The 20,532-nt window shown below is 40.5% G+C and overlaps 1 protein-coding gene across 2 annotated transcripts in view; it reads right to left on the bottom strand.

Moving 5' to 3' along the window:
* Positions 1-20,532, bottom strand: part of mbtps1 (membrane-bound transcription factor peptidase, site 1) — a 112,567-nt gene that overhangs the window by 71,623 nt on the left and 20,412 nt on the right. For both annotated transcript variants that reach the window (XM_048546527.2, XM_048546526.2), the window contains exons 2-3: positions 11,586-12,089; positions 2,003-2,260 (exon numbers count right to left, since the gene is read on the bottom strand). In XM_048546527.2, coding sequence (XP_048402484.2) covers positions 2,003-2,260; positions 11,586-11,736 — 409 coding nt within the window. In that variant the 5' untranslated portion in view covers positions 11,737-12,089. The remainder of the gene's footprint in view (positions 1-2,002; positions 2,261-11,585; positions 12,090-20,532) is intronic.

Raw genomic sequence — 20,532 nt, 5'->3', positions numbered from 1 at the left:
TTGTTACTCTAATCATTGACGTGGACAAATGCGCCTTCAAAAATAAGTTGACAACAACAATCTTGAGTACATTATTTCCTCAATGAGCAGCCACAGGTTGGATTTGAAAACCACCACTTTCAGGGCTTGGCCAGCTCAGAATGTTAACTGGTCAATTCTTGTTCTGTTCTTAGACCGTATTTGCTATGTCTCAATACCAAACTTTTAAATGGAGAAACCTTCAATGTCTTGTACAGGGTGTACCTTGTAAACATTCCTTAATGTAGCAAAAAGGCTGCTGGTTAAATTCTCATCCACTCAGCTGACAGTGGTCTTTTTGGAAAATGACTGAAAGTGAGAAAAAGATATCTTGTACAAATCATGTTTTGAGAATGTGCTACTTGCATGAGGGGAAGTACAAAAACACTAGATGATAATCAAGTTCTCACAAATGTAATGTCCACAATTTGAGCTTTCTTTTATCTCTATATATAATTAACTAGGTGCAATTCCTGTTTGTTGTAAAGACTGCAAAGTGGAAAACATGGGCAAGCTCCAGACCTAAAATTTCTCCCTCATTTTTGCACGTAATTTCAATTGTCACATTTTCCATATACTTCATTGACATTTTCCATTGAATGTGAGTAGCACAAGTCTCAACGGGAAAAAAAACCAACTACTTATCGGCCATTATTCAAATACACTTGCCATTATTTAACCCAACAATGCCTCCACCTCCCAGAATGTTTCCAATGCTTTTGAATTCTAGCAATATCAAGATTATTTGATGGTAAAGATTAATCACACTGGGTGGCCACTGCTTTAAAAACTCTAACTCAAAACAGTTACAAATAGCACTCTTATTTGACTGTGACCATGACAACAACTCCTGCTTAACCTTTAAGTGTCTATGGCATCCTTCTCCAACACTTCGCCATCCAGATTGACCCTAGTGTGGTTCCAGTCTTACGGCATCATAGACAGAAAATCACCTGCAACCACCATACATGCTACACTTCCACTGCCCACTTAGGAAACATAAAGGATCATTTGTTCTTTTTATTACTCCAAATGTAACCCCTCAGCACTATCAGGTTAGTAAACTTGCCAGCAACATTCAGTTCTCTAACAGTAACACTACCTTCTTACACTACTCCACTGACTGATTTGTCAGACTGCTTGCCTAACACCAGGAATAGAATGAGGCAGAAATGCACGTCGGTTAAGCACAGAGAAAACAGAAGCTGTTGTCTTTAGTTTCTCCTACTAACAGTTTTGTCCATTCCCATTCATGGCAACTGACCAAAACTGAACTAGACTCCAAACCTTGGTGTTGTACTTTAGCCCATGTTAAACTTATGACCATAGAAAACATAGAAGATTGGAGCAGAACTGGTCATTCAACTACGAGTCTGTTCCATTATTCATTATGACCATAGCTGATCGGTGAGTTTAATACCCTAATCCCAATCGCCCCCAATAAGCCTTGAGCCTTTCAGTCACAAGGGCTGTATCCAGCTCTTTTTTAAAAAAGAGCGTTTTGGTCTTAATCACTTCCTTTATTAATTCTACAGGCTCACCACTCTCAAAACTGTTCATTTTAAGTGAATGAAGTTATACAAACATTTTGTAACTACAATTTTATCAAAATTGTCATTGCAAGCTTCTCACTTCATTTAAAAAGTATATTTTTAAAACAGACTTTCAGATGGAAATTACCAAGTTGACTAACATCATGCAAACATACATGAGATTTCTTTGACATAATTTACAAACAGCTGAATGCAGAATCACAGCACTTAACATGAACGAATCAGCTGGCCGATTAGCCAAGTCAGTTGCTAGGGAATGTGGTTAAACTTTTTGGTTTCAGTCTAGCAGAACAAGAGTTTACTCCTAACACTCCAAATGTCTGGAATACTAAATCTGCAGTTATTCCAAAGAATAAAATCACTCTGCCACTGAATACATCATCGATTACCACCATGGTTTTCACAAAATTTCAATTCTCCATTATACTTACACTCTGTGAATTTCAGGGAGCGGATGACTTTCCTCTGAGGTGTAACTCGTTTAATGTGTGGGTGGTCTTCCAGAGTTAATACAGTATCACGTTGTTTCTCCCTAATCTGAACAACCTCAAAGTCACTTGGGTAGTCACTGGCAGGATTGTCACGCGGAACAATTCGCCATTCCACCACATCCGTATTTTTCAGTGCACTAGAAATGAATTTGCTCCTGGCTGTGGCAGTGAAGTATCCCTTAAAAGCCACAATGTACTCTGAAATTGAAAATATAGCATAATTAGTTTTTAAGCATTCTTAAACATTACATGTTTAAATATCAATGGCATCCCCATTCACATGTTCAGGACAGGTCCCTTCGTGATGAGTATTATGATGCTCACATTGGCCTTCCCATCCCAGAGGTCTGAAAGTCAAGATGGCAAGAGACAGGGGGATAAAGAAAGAGAGAAATAAGCTTCAGCTGAAGGAAGGACTACTGGCACAGGCTACAGGCACCTAAATGCTTCTGTGGTCTGAGGAACAACAGACTTCAAAAGAATTATCCCTTTGTTGGGTTTTAACCTAATTCTGCAATTTATCACATCCTTAAATGCGAGATGGGGACTTCTAACAAGTGCAGTTTTATTTTCCCCAATTATGTTTGTAGCCTAAACAGAATATTTTTGGTAGTCTGTGCCCGTTGTGTTTAGAATCTGCATTTTCAAAGTACCCTGAAAACCTGAGCAAGTGGAAACCAGATAACCTCAAGCTTGTGCCAACATTCAATATAATCATGGCGGATCTTGGGCCTCACATCTACTTTCATTTCCACCCCCACTCTCAAAATCCCTCAAATCCTAGTCTCTACCAATCTACCTGTACCACAGTTAATGATGGAGAATCTTCAATCCTATTGGGCAGAAAATTCAAAAGATTCGCAACACTCAGAATGAAATTTCTCATCTGTTCCAAACAATTGGCTCCTTATCCTGAAACTATGCCACATTCCAGTTTAGATTCCCCAGCCAGCATAAACAATCGATCTATCCTGTCAAGTTCTATGTTTCAATAAGATCACCACACGTTCTTCTAAACACCAAAGCATGCAGACTCAATTTACTCAGGCCTTATTAATGGGACAACCTCTCATCTGTGGGAAGCAATCTGGTGAAACTTTTCTGTGCCACTTCCAACCAAATACAGTAGAATCTGCATAAACAAACAGCCTCAAACTCCTCCATCCTGATACAAAATGACACTTCATGAACTGGAATGCTTTACCCATCAGGAGCTCCAAATTCTCCCACTCCCTGCAACACAAGTGAGCATTTTGTAAAGTAGACAATTTTTTTTTAAGGCAAACTAGCATCCATGTCTATTGCAAGTGCTGTCAAGGAGCTTTGGAAGTGCTGTATGTTACTGGGACTTATAATTACTACTGAACTTGAGAAAGCAGCAATCGTGCATTTTTCCTTCCAAATGTGATTTCCCCTCACCAGTATTTTCGATTTACTGAATAAAAACCAAAAAAACTGCAGATGCTGTAAATCAGGAACAAAAACAAAAATTGCTCGAATAGCTCAGCAGGTCTGGCAGCAGCTGTGAAGGAGAAAACAGTTAACTTTTCGGGTCTGGCGACCCTTCCTCAGAACTGAGTCCTTCACAGATGCTGCCAGACCTCCTGAGCTTTTCCAGCAACTTTGTTACTGTTCTCAATTTACTCGCCCAACAAAATTTCATTACGTGACACAAATTTTACTGTACATCCCTAAATAAGATGACCAAAACTGCCCACAGTACTCCAAAGCTCTATAGTAAGCCATCTTTATTCTCATTCTCCATTTCCCTTGCAACAAAGGTCAGCATCCCAGCTACCCTCCAAATTGTTTGCTGTACCTCACACTAACCTTGAGCTTAGGCAGGCACAGCCAAGTCTCTCTGAACCAAGTTTACAAATTTCCACTTAAACCCTGTCTTTCTACTTACACAGCCAGAGTTAATAAAGCTACACTTGCCCTCATTATACACTGTCTGACATAAATGTTTCCCACTCAAATTATCGACTTTTTTGCATCCTTCTTGAATTTCCATCCAACACTGTATCATCAGAAAACATTTCTTATTCAAGTTACAGTACTGAAACCCTGTCACTGATCATTGTGGCCCTCCATTAGTCTCAGTCTGCCAACTTTAGAGTGCCCTACCTGACGACATTGGTTGGCTGACACAAAGCAATGCTCTATCCATGCTAATAAATTACCCCAACTCAATAAGTCCTCGGCTTGCATGTTGTCCTTTCGTTGGCATCATATTCCATGTTTTTTTGGAAATCCAAGGACACCAAATGTACAGATTACCCATTCCCGAGCCAGCCTTTTACACCTCTGAAAATAAACTCAATTTTTTTCCCAAATAAACCTACCTTTCATAAAATTATGTTGACTTTGTCTCATCACACTATGATTCCCACCCCTCACCCCCACTAGTATGGCCGAATAGATTCCAGCATTTCCCCAACGGCTGATGTCAGGCTAACTGGCCTGCAATTCTGTGTTTTTTTTTCTCCCCCTCGACCACATTTCTAAACACAATTCGCTGAGGCTGTTGCAGAATCTAGGTAATTTTAGGAAATCATAGCTAAATGAAACACGTACTTCTGCAGCTATTTCTTCACAACCCTAAGAGGCAGGCCATCAGGATCTAGGGATTTTTCAAATTTTTGCCCCTTGGGTTTTTCTAGTACACTTTCATCTGCCTTTACTAATTACCCTCTCAAACTCCCAGCCTGCTTCGTATTTCTGGTATACAACTTGTGTTTGTTCAATGCCTCTGTTATTGAGGAAATGGAAAACTTCCGGTATCTTTTCTGAAGAATCAACATTTACTTTACCAATACGTAAACATAATGCATAGGTAATGCTTTATTTGTTTTTGTATCCCCAGTTAGTTTATTCTCATTCTATATTTCCCCTTTTATCATCTTTTCTTGCTTCTGACATAATCCCAAGCTTCAGATTTTGCACATTATTAGGTTCTTCTTTTAATTATTTCCCCTCATCACCTGAGTGAGCCACAGATGGTTGCTGACTTGCTGTTTTTATATCAGTGTATTTTATTGGCTACTCTTAACTGGTTCTTTAAATGTCGATGACTATTTACATAAAAGCAAAAAAACTATAAATTTGCAATACAGGTTCAGTATGAACAATAAAATGAAAAAAAAAGTGATGAAAAAGAATACATCAGAAAAAAACATGTAAAGTTTGAAGAGGATGATGTCATACTGGAATAGGAGGATATGTTTTGTCCATTCAAGACAAAAGATAACAGTAGATAGTCTATATGAACTGAAAAACAACAAATGTGGAGATCACAGGTCAGACAGCATCCATGGTGAGACAGCGGGTTAATTGAATCGAGATGACTCTTCAGAGCTGACGCAGGAGTTCAGATAGAGATTGTCAGAAGTAAATTTGTGAAGACAAAGGCTGTGAGAACAAAAAAAACTCGATGCTGACAAGGGAGAAAAGAAACTCAAGACGCTACACTTCATTTACGTTCAGAAACCTGGACAATAAGTGTCTATGGAAGTAATCCAAGATCTTTGAAATGTAGATGCTAAGGCATGTTAGAATTCTAAATACAGACTATAAGAAGAGAAGAGGTTTTTAAGATTGCCAGAAATTGCAAGAGTGAAAACAGCTATAAAAAGACTCACCGAGGAAAGAAAATGCCAATTCATTTGATCAGAGTTAAAGATCTCTTCCAGAGGGCAAAATGGTCAGCAGCAGAGAGGGGTCAACCAGTGTGTGCATCTATTATGGACATCACAATGGTTGCAGACATGGTATGGCAGATGTTTCCAGATAGTACAAGACCGATGAGTATGGAGTACCATGACAGATGTCATGGCAGGAGTAGCCACAAACAGTAGCAGGTTTTTTTTACAGCTATACTTTCAAACAATCTTTGTCAACTCTCCCCTCAATCAACTTCAAGCCAATTAAGTAAGTAAGTGAGAGTCTTGTTGGTGAAAGTAGTCTGATGATTTCAAAACTTAACATTGATGTTGATTGTATTGAGAACACAAACTCGCAGTTCCTCTATTGTTGTGAAATTACTGATTAACCATGCTTATTACACAATTAGTAGTCGTATCCCTCACTGATGCAACAACGTATTGATTGTCCTAGCCAGGATGAAGATTAAAGGCCTTACGTCTAACACACTTCTTGTTGCATGGGACAATAATTTCTCAATTAACATTCTATCCGACCACAACTACTATTGGACCTGCATTTTCTGACATTTGCTGTTCGTAAACTCTATCCATGCTGATTCAACTCCAAAGAGCCTTCCTCATTAACGTCTTCATGCCATTCTGTATTACCAGGGCTACCCTTCCCCCTTTGGCATTCTCTCCGCCCTTGGTCCTGTGTATCCTGTAATATTTAATCTCCAGCCTTGGTCACAGAGCAATTAGATATAAACTATTTAAACACAGAACATAGAACATTACAGCGCAGTACAGGCCCTTCGGCCCTCGATGTTGTGCCGACCTATAACACCTATCTGAAGCTCATCTAACCTACACTACTCAATCATCATCCTTATGTTTATCCAATGACCATTTAAATGCCCTTAAAGTTGGTGAGTCTACTACTGTTGCAGGCGGGGCATTCCACGCCCTTACTACTCCGAGTAAAGGGCCTACCTCAAGACTTCTGTCCTATATCTATCGTCCCTCAATTTAAAGCTATGTCCCCTCATGCTAGCCATTGCCATCCGAGGAAAAAGGCTCTCACTGTCCACCCTATCTAATCCTCTGATCATCTTCTATGTCTCTAAGTCGCCTCTTAACCACTTTCTCTTGAGGGCAACGGAGGTCATTTTATTTGTGCCACTATCTCAATTTTGATCTACCTTTGCCTGAATGCACAAAACCAAATTTGCAGATGACAAAAATGTGTGGAAAGGGCAAGTTGCAAGAGAGATACAAGCAGTTTACAGAGAAAGATAGTTAAATAAGCAGGGTAAAAAAGTTGGCAAATGCAATATAGAAGTATGGAAAAATGTGAAGTTCATCTTGGGAGGGAAAGCAAAGGAAGAGCATCTTAGTTAAATAGGGAAAACTGCAGAAAGATGCCACATAAAAGGGACGTGAGGTACTTGTGCAAAAGGTTAGCACATTGATGCAGCAGGTAATCAGAAAGGCAAATGAAATGTCGTCCTTTATTTCAAAAGGATTGGAGCAAAAGAATAGGGAAGTCTTACTGTACTGTATAAGGCACTGGTGAGATCACATCTGGAGGAGCAGTGAGAAATTTGGTCCCCTTATTTAAGGAAAGATATAACTAAATTGGAGGCAATTCATTTGGAAGATCCAACATATAGAATGATTGTCTTGAGAGGAAAGATTAAAACAGGTTAGGACTCTACTCAATGGAGTTTAGAAGACGGAGAGGCAATCTCATTGAAAAGTATAGGGTTCTTAAGGCATTTGACAGGGTCAATGCTGAGAAGATGCATTCCTTCATGGGAGAGTCTAAGACCAGAGGGTATAGTTTCAGAATGGGATACCCATTTAAGCTGAGATGAGGAGGAATTTATTTTCTCAGGAGAGTTGAGTATTTTATTCTCTACAGCACAGAGTTCCAATGGGGACAGATTCCTTGCATATATTTAAGAATGAGATAAATTCTTGATTAGCAGAGGAAACCAGATGATGATAAAAGACAAGTCTTTCAGAGACCCAAGCGCCAGCCTCCCAAAGCAAATGATAAACAATTACCGCAAATGCACCACTGTTATTTCGCTAAAAGTAAAGTGCTGGTCTAAGCCAAGAACATCTCTTGAGCAGTGCTCCCATCAAATCCCATTCATTAGCTGAACTTCTATTTTTAGCCAACTGCCCCACTTTAAAAACAGCCTCAAGTCGAATATAAAACACATTTCAAATACTAACATCCAAACTAAGCTTTCAGTCAGCCCTTCAATCAGCTTAAATGAGGCTAGAATTCTTCCTATACATACACCCTGCCTTTCACTGCACAACCACAAGGAATGGTTTTAAGCTCACATATTGACTCCAAACTGAAAAAGCCTGTTGCCGTTTAAATAGCGAACTATAGAAATGACACTTCTTTTCATGTGTGGTCCTTTGCACTGCAAACAAATCTATTTTAGAATTCAAAAGATGACCGAGAAAATTTATAAAGAAAGCGAATGAATGAGTACGAGGGACATGAAAAATTAGAACAGTTTTAACTGGTAAGTAAAAAGGAAAAGATTAACAAGATTAATCTTGAGTGCTTAAATGCAAAGAATAAAGAAATAACAGAGAATGAGGCAAAAGCAGAGTTATTAGACAAATATTTATCTTCACAGTAGATGGTAACAGGACACTTGGCAAATCAAAGCATCCCACATTGTAGGGATTGTATGATTAGCAACAGTCATATTTATAATGGATAACAGTGCTCGAAAAATCTGTATCTCATGGATAAGAGAGTGAACCAGTGTACACTTGGGCTTTCAAGAAATATTTGGCAAAATGGCACACAATAACACCACAAAAAAACTGGGAAGAAGGATTGGAGTAACACCAATACATGCAGAGAGGTTGAAAGAGTGGATGAGAATCTGGCAGATGCAATAGATTTGAGGAAGTGATAAATTTCCATTTTGGAAGGGAAAACAAAAAAGTTGAATATTTTCCATATGGTGAGAGACTGGGAGATGTTGATACTCGGGAGCTGGATGCCTTTATGTACCACAGAAAAGTATTGTGCAGGTAAAAATCAGGCAAACTATTAGAAAAGCAAATGGTGTATGGGAGACTTTATTACAGATTATCTGGACTATACTGAAGTATTCAAAGAGGGGGAAGAGTGAAAATCTTACTGCTTTGTAGAGGGCCATAGTGAAACCACAGTACAGAAACTGTTCGATAATCTAGCGCTTGTGAAACAATAAGCTTATACATGAAAACTGACTGTTAAAGACGGCAACATGCAAATAATAAATAAAAGGGCCTAGGATTGATCTTCTGAGGAACATCCAATATAACTGCATGGGAGTATCTGAAGAAGAATATATTGTAAGGTGATTATGGTTTGCGATTGAAAACAGAAGAATGGAATCCTGAAAGTGCGAACTAGCTGGGTAATTGAGGAATAGGATAATGTGGTCAATTATGCTAACTGAACACAGGCAGATGTGAAAAGTTAGGCAAAATAGTTCACCCGCGCCAAAGCTACAAGCTATGTTTTCTCACTGGCCACAGCCCACTTCTGGCACTATGCAGTCTCTAAGATCACTGCACAGACGCGCCTCCAAAAAGGGACCACTGCTTTTGTTGTTTTGCATACTGCACTGCCACCCACCCCTGCCAAACAACCACAAGTAGCTAATTGTATCAGAGATAATGGGAACTGCAGATGCTGGAGAATCCAAGATAATAAAGTGTGAAGCTGGATGAACACAGCAGGCCAAGCAGCATCTCAGGAGCACAAAAGCTGATGTTTCAGGCCTAGACCCTTCATCAGAGAGGGGGATGGGGTGAGGGTTCTGGAATAAATAGGGAGAGAGGGGGAGGCTGACCGAAGTTGGGGAAAGAAAAGAAGATAGGTAGAGAGGAGAGTATAGGTGGGGAGGTAGGGAGGGGATAGGTCAGTCCAGGGAAGAGGGACAGGTCAAGGAGTTGGGATGAGGTTAGTAGGTAGGAGATGGAGGTGCGGCTTGGGGTGGGAGGAACGGATGAGTGAGAGGAAGAACAGGTTAGGGAGGCAGAGACAGGCTGGGCTGGTTTTGGGATGCAGTAGGGGGAGGGGATGAGCTGGGCTGGTTTTGGGAGCGGTGGGGGGTGGGGGGTGGGGGGGGGGGGGGGGAGGGGAGATTTTGAAGCTGGTGAAGTCCACATTGATACCATTGGGCTGCAGGGTTCCCAAGCGGAATACAAGTTGCTGTTCCTGCAACCTTGGCTAATTCCCAATTTCCTGCACCCATGCAGCTCAAATGGAACGTGGATAAGAACACATTTGGGAAGCCACAACATAGGGATGAGGTTGGAATTGGGATAGCAGTAAGGTCAACAGTGTACATTTGAGAGGTGCAATGTCAGCATATCAGCTAATGGAGATTAACGAAGCGAAGCTAGGCAGTTAGCAGTCAAACGAGAACAAGGTCAAGGGAGGTTGTGGGTCTTATCCTAAGATGAGGGGACGGGGGATCGCAGGTAAAAAAAGAAAACAAGAGAAAGCCAAGACTTTCAACTAGGGCTATGGGAACTTTAGGTTATGTTTGGCCTGATGGACCTGGATGGAAATGTGCCAAAAGCACCTCATCAAATATTCTCAAGACATGTGACGAAGCAGTCCATGAGAGCTCCTTATGTTTTTTGCTGGAGGTCAGGAAATAGGAGCAAGAGTAGGCTATTCAGTCCTTTGGTTATACTCCACCTGTTCAAATAATTAATTCACAGCTAATTATCCTAACTCAATGCCATTTTCCCCACACTATTCACATTTTTCTCAATGTCTTTAACATCTAGAAACCCAATGATCTGAGTCCTCAACACACTCCATGGCTGATTTTCCACAGGCTTCTGGGATAGAGAATACCAAAGAGTTACTATCGTGAATGATAGAATGTCTCATCTCTGTTCTCAACCGCCTAACATTTATTGAGGCTGTGTTCCCGAATGTAGGAATATAGCCAAGCTAAAACATCTTTCCAACATCTAGCCTGCAGAGTAGTGAGACAGTAGCAGAATTTAAGATGAAACTGATTAAACTCAATTCCAGTTCCTGTGAATGTACGACTAAATCTAAAACAACAACTTAATTTTCCATAGTGACTTGAAGATTTGCAGTCAGTGGCAGAACAGTGGGGCTCATCACTTATCTAGAAAGAATTATCCACAGGATTAACAATCTGGTAGGCATGACTTTTTTTTGCCTTGCTTGATAGTGAATCTGGTGTCGAATTATGCAAGGTCACCAGCCATCCAGTAACAGTGACGTCATTTGGCAGGCTAAGCAGCTGGCGCACCAGTGTATTCTCAAATTGCAAACCAGGAGGTGTAATGCATTTATCTTCCTTAAATGTCTAAATGGACAGCAAAACATGATTAGGGCTCATGCATTTGAAGCTCAACGATCATAATCAAAATTAAAATTGACAGAATGGGGAAAAACGTGGCATTGCACAAACGTATACAATTAGTTCTCCAGAGCCAAAGAGGCTTTCCAACAGTCTGTGTTTAATGCAGAATTAAAAAGGCTTTTACAGGGGTTTAGGTAAACGGACTAGTGATGTCACAGGACAAGTTCTTGTCAGTTAATTGATTTCTAGGTGATTGCGGTCTGGAAATTCACCAGCATACCAGTGACTGCAACTTCTGGATATGAATGTTCAAATGCAATTCCACAGATTGCTGCCCATTTCATTAAAGTAGCGAAGGCAAATACAGAAATCTACCACCATTACTACACAATACTGCAAGCCTTAAATATCAAAATGTGTTAAAAATAATTGCAAGACATTTCACACTAAAATTCTATGAAAATAATAATTTTAATTAGGACTTGTATTACTTACCATGTTCAACAGCACTGGAAGTGTATTCTAACTTCAGAGCCAGATGAGTACAATTTGGACAAATCTTGTTTCGCAATTCTGTACCAAGTCGTCCTCCACTGCACAATACAACAATCACTACCAGCAGCAACCAGCCACACTCAAATCGCATGGTCACAAGATCATAAAATGTTTCCAAAGATCCAGAAATCCAATCCGTTTTGTGTTGTCTCAACGATCAGTTCATTTTCCTTACTGAAAAGGAGATCTTACTGGTGTTCAGTTTGAAAGAGATGTTTGCAAAATAAATCATTTTGGTTTCCATGATATTTAAGCAATTGTTGACAGTACAACCCAGCTCAGAAGGCTTTCATTTCTTTCTCCGTTTCTTCTCCATGGCATCTGACTGTTGCAATCACCAACGTTGTAGCATAATGACTGGAGATTCCATTTGTCAGTCAATCAGACAAAGCGGAAAGCAATGCACAAATCCACCAGTCTCACCTCAACTGCTGAGTCTATTTACTGGAATAGGAGAGAAGTGGAGATGGTTAGGATTTCAAATGGATTGTTGGGGTGGGTGGGGGTGTAAATATCCAAGTAGGAGAATAACTTTTATAGCCCCTTAATCCACACAGCATCCCACTCTTTGAGACAATGAAGCAAGGTGGAAGAGACCAAATCATCTTTAATGTCTAGGAGAGCATACGTCCCTCACCAACTCTAGAATTCTTACTTCTGCCCTTCAAAAAGGGGTGTACAGTCTTCTACCAAAAGCAGGCCAAGTATTCTCGTGAATGAATCAAAAGAGCCATCACAAAATAACAGCATGCTCTTGCACCACCTAGTTGTCCATAATGGACAGCAAAGAACAAAGAAAATTACAGCGCAGGAACAGGTCCTTTGGCCCTCCAAGCCTGCACCGATCGAGAACCTCTGTCTAACCTGTCATCTATTTTCTAACGGTCTGCGTCCATTTGTTCCCCGCCCATCCATGTACCGGTCCAGATACATCTTAAAAGATGCTAACGTGTCTGTGTCTACCATCTCCGCTGGCAACGCTTTCCAGGCACCCACCACCCTCTGCGTAAAGAACTTTCCACGCATATCTCCCTTAAACTTTCCTCCTCTCACTTTGAACTCATGACCCCTAGTAATTGAGTCCCCCACTCTGGGTAAAGCTTCTTGCTATCCACCCTGTCTATACCCCTCACTCAGAAATCTGGTAAAAGGATTTTCTGAAGAGTCTGAGTAATCAATAACGGTCCAGGTTTGAAAAGGCACTAGTTCCTAACCAGGATCTAATGCATCCAATATTTAACTTTAAACAACTTTCATAGAAATTAGGAACAAAATAGCGAAATGCAACTACTGGGAGGGAAGACTTGAAAATATTTTGTAATTTTCCACAGAAAAAGACTTACAACTACAAACACACCCTCAAATATTTCAGCCATACTCACAAATAGACATTACTTTCAACATGCTTCCCACCAAACAATCAGCAATCTGAAGATTTATTTTGCAGCTCAAGGTCTCTACTTATGTTGCAAACTTACAAAATTTCAATAATCAGCTGAGGATTCATTTCTCCGAGACTTGCTTTCCAGTTGAAAAACGAACGCATTTAAGTAGGCATAAGGAGTTCATTCCCAATATGGATTTAATTTTAATTGTGATGTAGGATGAGAGATTAATATGCACTTCAACATCATTTAATTTTAACTTCGGCTGTTTGAATTTTAATTTAGTGAAATATGGGTTTTTCTTTGTATCTGAAGAGTTTAATGATTAAATTGTAGCCAAGGTGATTTCTTTTAAAACAACTTGATGCAGAGATACATAGAACATAGAACATAGAACAGTACGGCACAGAACAGGCCCTTCAGCCCACAATGCTGTGCCGACCATTGATCCTCATGTATGCACCCTCAAATTTCTGTGACCATATGCATGTCCAGCAGTGTCTCAAATGACCCCAATGACCTTGCTTCCACAACCGCTGCTGGCAACGCATTCCACGCTCTCACAACTCTCTGTGTAAAGAACCTGCCCCTGACATCCCCTCAGTACTTTCCTCCAACCAGCCTAAAACCATGACCCCTCGTGCAGATACATTGAGTGTTTATGACTCAGCAGAGTAAACATCATGGTTTCTTGTTAGAAACTTTTAGCATGTGTTTTATTTAAAGCTTAAGGAAACACCCATAGCTGAAAATAATGTTTTATTTTAAAGTTTCATTTTGGGGACGTTTTGGAAAGGTCTTTGGGTGAAGAAGAACATATAAAGCAGTTCTCCCATATAAAAGGAAGATAGCAAAATTAAATTGCTTCACTGCAATGTATTTAGTAATAGTTTGAGACCAGATGTGTTTGAATAAAACATTAACACAGTTTCAATTCAGATGTATGAAAACCCCAAGAAAAGCTTTTCAGGCTGAGTGTTAAAATCACAGTTGTATTTAACCTATAAAAGGTGTTAAAGAAAAAGATTCTAATGAGTGCTGTGTAAGGGTGTTCTTTGTTACTGTAGAAGGGTGGCTTGGAATTAATGGATTATACTTTACAGTGTTTCTCAAAATCTCTAAACTTGTGTTGAGAGAGTAGTTTGGGTTTATTTTATTTTTGTACATTTCCTATTATTGAAACAAAATCTGCAACTTTGTGTGCTTATGTTTCAGTAAGTGACTATTTCATTAAAACCAAAACAAATACTACAATATATCAAGCAAGAATTCAGTTTGGGACCGGACTTGCTCAATAAATAAGCCAAAGCACATTTAGAATGTAATCATTGCTGTAATGTAGAAAGCGCACCAGCTAATTTGCACTCAGCAGACTTGCGCAAACAACAGTACAATCAGAAAATGTGTTTTTGTTACAATTGCGGGATTTATTAAGCATTTATGATTACTAAAATACGACTGGCCCTAAACACTTCCACAAATTGCATAAGTCCAACCAATTAAAAGGATCACACTCTCACCAAGATTACCACAAACATCAGCAATTTGAAATGCACTTTCAAGATGGACTAATATTTCATTAAAATTTCTACAGAAATTAAACACATTTAATGTGGCTATATGCCTCATTACGGACTGCAAGTTATTAAGTAAATATGAGCCTAATCCACAGTGCTTTACAACCAGCTACAGCAGTGTGCTGCTGCTCCCACAAGGAATGGACAGCAAAAGATAAGAGAAAAGAATGGATTTGAGTCTCGTAGCCATCAACAAACTAGCAGTCTTCACAAATATGAGTGCTTTGAGCTGGACATGCATTTTTAAAAGAACATATGGGAAGAGGGTGAAGTGGGGAAAGATGTTCAAGTACTTGCATTCTAAACTCTATTTTCACATCACTTCTGTTTGAAACTCATTTGTCACTCATTTTTAGAAAAAGTTAAAAATATTCTACAAACAAATGCTCCTCTTCTAAAATCCAGTGATAATTGGAGAAAAGCAACAATCGATGATGGTTGGGGCAGAAGTTTATTTTAAACATGATAACGACAACAGCTTCATAAACAGATACTGCATCTCTCATATCAGTTTGACAACCACCAAATTAAACACAGGGTTTGATGAGGTCATAGTCAGTGGGTTGTCACGCTTACCACAAGATCAGAGGTTTGAGGATTCAAGTTCCACTACAGGACAAAAACATTTAGCTGTGTAGTATCAAGTAAGAGCTTAAGATAAAACAAAGAACTCCAGATGCTGAAGATCTGAAACAAACTCAGAAAATACTGAAGAAACTCAGCAGGTCTGGCAGCTTCTGTGGAAGGGAAAAACAGAGTTAACGTTTCAGTCCAGTAATCTTTCTTCAGAACTAGAAGCAGCTAGAAGCCACACCAATAGTTCTGTCTCAGCAATTCTCCAGTGAAGCTCAGAAGTAGGAGAAACAACATCCTATCACCCATTTAAGTCACTTACAGCTTTCAGGACTCACATCAACTTCGCAGCATGAATAGTTCTTTCCTTGTCTATTACCTCCCTCAAAATCCCGTCATGAAATGTTTTGTTTCCACCACAACTAACCCATTTTTAACTACTATAGTTCCCATGGTCACCTATCTAGTACCGCTTCTTCCCTGATATAACATCAATAATCCCTCTGACTACCTTTTCATCCCCTCTATCAAGGACTCCATCTCCACCTATCTGATCCCCTCTCCGCCCAGTTATCAGCATTAATAACACCTTTTCCAAGCTGCTTCTAGTCTTGAAGGATCACAGGACTTGAAATGTGAACTCCACAGATGCTGCCAGAAACCAGGGAGGCAGGAGTCCAGACAAGAAACAACTGAAGTTAGGAGGTCATGTCCCAGAATATAATTTAGTTCATTAAAAGTATGAGAGTGTCATTGCCTGTGTCAGCATTTGTTGCCTATCCCTATCTGCCCTCGAGTGTCACAGAGCGGCTTGCTTGACCATTTCAGAGTGCAGAGTACAGTCAACATGTAGGCCAGACTAAGCAAAGACAGCAGTATTCCTTCCATAAAGAGTACAGTATTGAACCAGCTGGGTTTTTACAATAATCAACAACAGTTTCACGATCATTATGGGATTTTTAATTCCAGAATTCAAATTACATCCCTCTGGTAGGATTCAAACATAGGTCTTCAGGTTACTGGTCCAGCAACAATACCACCATGCCATCACTACCTGTCCAAACTTAAAGATCTGATTAAGATGGCCAATTACTGATTCCCTCTGCAAACTCACAGGAGTGTGCAGCCTCTAAAGAAAGTTCAACACACCAACTCAACTCTCCCCACACATGCAGGGATAGTATCATGCAAAGATGCAGGGTTTTTTTTAAGATATACAAAAGGCAGAGGAAGGTGGCTACTGGACCGCTGGAAAATGAGGCTGGAGAAGTCAAGACGAAGAGGGACTTTGCATCATTCTTCATGGTGGAAGACACCAGCAGCATACTAGAACATCATCAATTTGGGAGCAGAGGTGAATAAAGTGGCCATTACTGAGGAGAAGATACCGAGGAAGCTGAAAGGAATGAAGGTGGAAAAGTCATCCAGACCAGACAGACTACACACTAGCATTCTGAAGGAAATAGCTGAGGAGATTGTGGAAAAGTTGGTGGTGATCTTCCAGGAATCACTGGAGTTGGGGAGGGACCCAGAGGACTGGAAAATTACTAATGTAACATCCCTGTTTAAAAGGCAGGATGCAGAAGACATGAAATTATACGCCAGTTAGCCTGACCTCAGTCGATGATGCGATTTTATAGTCCATTATTAAGGATGAGATTGCAGAGTACTTGGAAGTGTATGGCAAAATAGGGCTGAGTCAGCACAGCTCTGTCAAAGGAAGGACATGTCTGACAAATGTTAGAATTTTGACAGCAGGCAACAAGCAAGTTAGACAAAGGAGAGCCAGTTGACATGATCTATTTGGATTTCCAGAAGGCCTTGGCCAAAGTGCCACACTGAAGGTTGCTTACCAAGAGAAGAGCACAGGGCATTAGGGGTAAGGTAATCATAGAATTCCTAACAGTGCGGAAAGCAGCAGTCTGCACCAAACTTCCGAAGAACATGCCACCCAAACCTAGCCCCCTCCTGATCTCTGTAACCCTGAATATACCATGGTTGGTCCACCAAGGCTGTACATTACTCAACTGTACAGACAATTAAGTATGGCTAATCCACCTACATGGCATGGAGAGGGGATTTGCTGGCTGGCAGAATGCAGACAGGGATGATAAAAGAATCCTTGTCAGGACAGCCACCAGCGACTAGTGGAATTCCTCAGGGGCCAGAGACCACAATTATTCACAATACACATAAATGATCCAAATGATGGAACTGACGGTATAATTAGGAAGACTGCAGATGACACAAGGATAAGGGGGGGGGGGGGGGGAGACAGTTAGTGTTGAAGCAGTAGGGAAGCTGCAGAAGGACTTGGATAGTCAAGGTAAGTGAGGGAAGAAGTGGCTGATAGAATACAATGTGGCAAAGGAGAGGTTATGCACTTTTGTAGGAAGAAGAGGCATTGACTATTTTCTAAACGGCATTTGAGAGTCCTAGTTCATAATTCACTTAAGTTTAAGAGAAGGTTCAACTGAAAGTTACGAAGGCAAAAGCAATGTTGGCATCTATATCAAGAGGGATAGAATACAAAAGCAGGGATGAACTGCTGAGGCTGCGTAAAGTTCTGGTCTGACCACAATTGAAATATTAAGAGCAGTTTTGGGCTCCAAATCTTAGAATATAAATGCTAGTGATGGAGGGGTCCAGAGGGGTTTTACAAGAATGATCCAAGGAATGAAGGGCTTGTCACATGAGGAACAGTTGAGGACTTGGTCTCTACTCAATGGAGCTAAGATGGGTGAGTGCGTGGGGTGCACGTGCATGTATCTCATTGAAATTTACAGAATGCTGACAGGCCTGGATACAGTGTACATGGAGATGATGTTCGCACCAGGACAAGAGACTAAGACCCAACTTCACAGCCTCAGTGTGCAGGAATGACCCTTTGAAACTGAAATGAGGAGGAACTTCTTCAACCAGAGGGGGTGAATCTGTGGAAATCATTGCCACAGGAGGCTGTGCAGGTCAAATCATTTAAGACAGAGATAGACAGCTTCTTTAAAAAAACCAAAAGAACTGTGGATGCTGTAAATCAGGAACAAAAACCGAAGTTGCCAGAAAAGCTAAGCAGATCGAGCTGCATTCTGTGAAAAAAAAATCAAAGTTAATGTTTTGGGTCCAGTGAGCCTTCCTTAGAACAAGATGATCTCGCTACTGATCAAGAGGCTAAGGGTTATGAGAGAAGACAGGGAAGAAGGTCGAGAAGGATATTAGCCATGATCCAATGGAAGAACAGACTCGATGGGCCAAATGGCCTAAATCCTGCTCCTGTGTCTTATGGTCTAATATTTTGCCTCATAAAAGGCTCCAGTTGCATTACCGTTTAGAAAAAGTCAAAGGTTGGATATATGTCCTTGATCTGAATGTGCACAGGAAATCTTGACCAATGGTGCGCCCTGATTCCTAAGTGGAGCTTTATGAAAATGTTCATTAGATAGCAACTTTGAAAATGCATGCAAGAATACGTTCTTTCCTCTCTCTAACCTTTTTGAAACTTGTTTAATTGGCTAGATCTTTGTTTTTCAGCTTAAGTGCTTTTCACTGGCGAGGCAATTAATTAAGTTGAATTTATGAGACTTCTGCTGATCAAAGTTGTGCATTGGCAAAGTTGGGCACAAGCACGCACATATATAAAAGTGCCCACGGATTGACTTGACCTCTGACCTTACCTCCAATATTAACAAAGATTTTACTTACACAAAATCTGAATCAACACATGACAAAGCTACGTGTATGCAAGATACCTTTCTGACTGAGTTTTACATAATTAATTGCCACTATGCACTGGAACAGCAATTGACAGTGAAAGGCTCAGTCTCGAGGGTATATTAATCTTGTGAATTGCAGATAACAGCTAGAACAAAAAAATCTGCTAATAAAGACCCCAAGACCTAGGAGCAGAGGTACAGGTTAGATCATATGGAACACAGGGAGAACTAGCCATTTGATTACAAAATTGGCTAGAAGGTAGGAGACAGAGCATAGCAGTGGAGGCCTGCTTTTCAGACTGGAGGCCTGTGACGAGCAGTGTGCCATAGGGGTCAGTGCTGGGTCCACTGCTTTTTGTCATTTATATAAATGATGTGGATGTAAACACAGGAGATATGGTTAGTAAATTTGCAGATAACACAAAAATTCATGGCATAGTGAATAGCAAAGAAGGTTTCCTCAGACCACAATGGGACTTTGATCAGATTAGCAAATGGGCCAAGGAGTGGCAGATAGGGTTTAATCTAGATAAATGAAGTGCTGCATTTTGGTAGGGCAAATCAGTGCAAGGCATATACACTTGATGGTAAAGTCTTGGGGGACACTGCCAAACAAAGGGACCTCTCAGTGCAGGTTCATAGTTCTCTGAAAGTGGAATCCCAGGTAGATAAGATAGTGAAAGCCGCGGTTGGTACATTTGCCTTTATTTGTCACTGCATTGAATGCAGGTGTTGGGATGTCATGTTGAGGCTGTTCAGGACATTGGTTAGGCCACTTTTGGAAAACTGGTCTCCCTGCTATAGGAAAGATATTTCTGAACCCTTTCAAGTTTCACAAAGGTCAATAAGAAAGTTGCCAGGGTTGGAATTTTTGAGCTTTAGGGGGAGAGTAGGCTGGGGCTATTTTCGCTGGAGCATCAGAGGCTGAGGGGTAACTTTATAGAGGTTTATAAAATCATGAAGGGCATGGATAGAGTTAATAGCCAAGGTCTTTTCCCCAGGGTTAGGGCGGAGGTTTAAGGTGAGAGGGGAAAGATTTAAAAGGGACCTAAGGAGCAACTCCTTCACACAGAGGCTGATGTGTGTACACAATCAGCTGCCAGAGGAACTAGTAGACGCTGGTACAATTACAATATTTAAGAAGGTATCTGAATGGATATATGAATAGGAGGGGTTTGAAGGGATATGAACTAAATGCTTGGAGATGGTACTGGATTAATTTAGGATAGCTGATCGACATGGACAAATTGGACAGAAAGGTCTGTTTCTGTGCTGTACATTTCTTGGAATCTAAGTAGGCCAGTCAACCCACTGAATCTGCTCCATCATTCCATGAAATCATGACTCCTTTTCCTCTTAATCCTCGATTCCCTCACTGATTAAAAATCTGTTTATCACAGCCTCAAATATATTCTTAAGTGATCTAGTCTCAATAGCCATCTGCGGCAAATAATTCCACCGATCACAACCCTCAGAATTCCTCCTCACCTCAGTGTTAAACGGGCAACACCTTATACTGAGAAAGTGTCCCCTCATCCTAGACTTTTCATAAGGGGGTAAGAAACAACCTTTCCACTTGACAAGTTTGCTAAGGTTGTTGCTCATTTTTCTAAACTCGAGTGAGCACAGGCCCAATCTATTC

This window comes from Stegostoma tigrinum, chromosome 16 (genome assembly GCF_030684315.1).
Source record: "Stegostoma tigrinum isolate sSteTig4 chromosome 16, sSteTig4.hap1, whole genome shotgun sequence".
Classification (NCBI taxonomy): domain Eukaryota; kingdom Metazoa; phylum Chordata; class Chondrichthyes; order Orectolobiformes; family Stegostomatidae; genus Stegostoma; species Stegostoma tigrinum.
The sequence above is the reverse complement of the archived record's forward strand: the minus strand, read 5'-3'. Positions and strand labels throughout refer to the sequence as shown.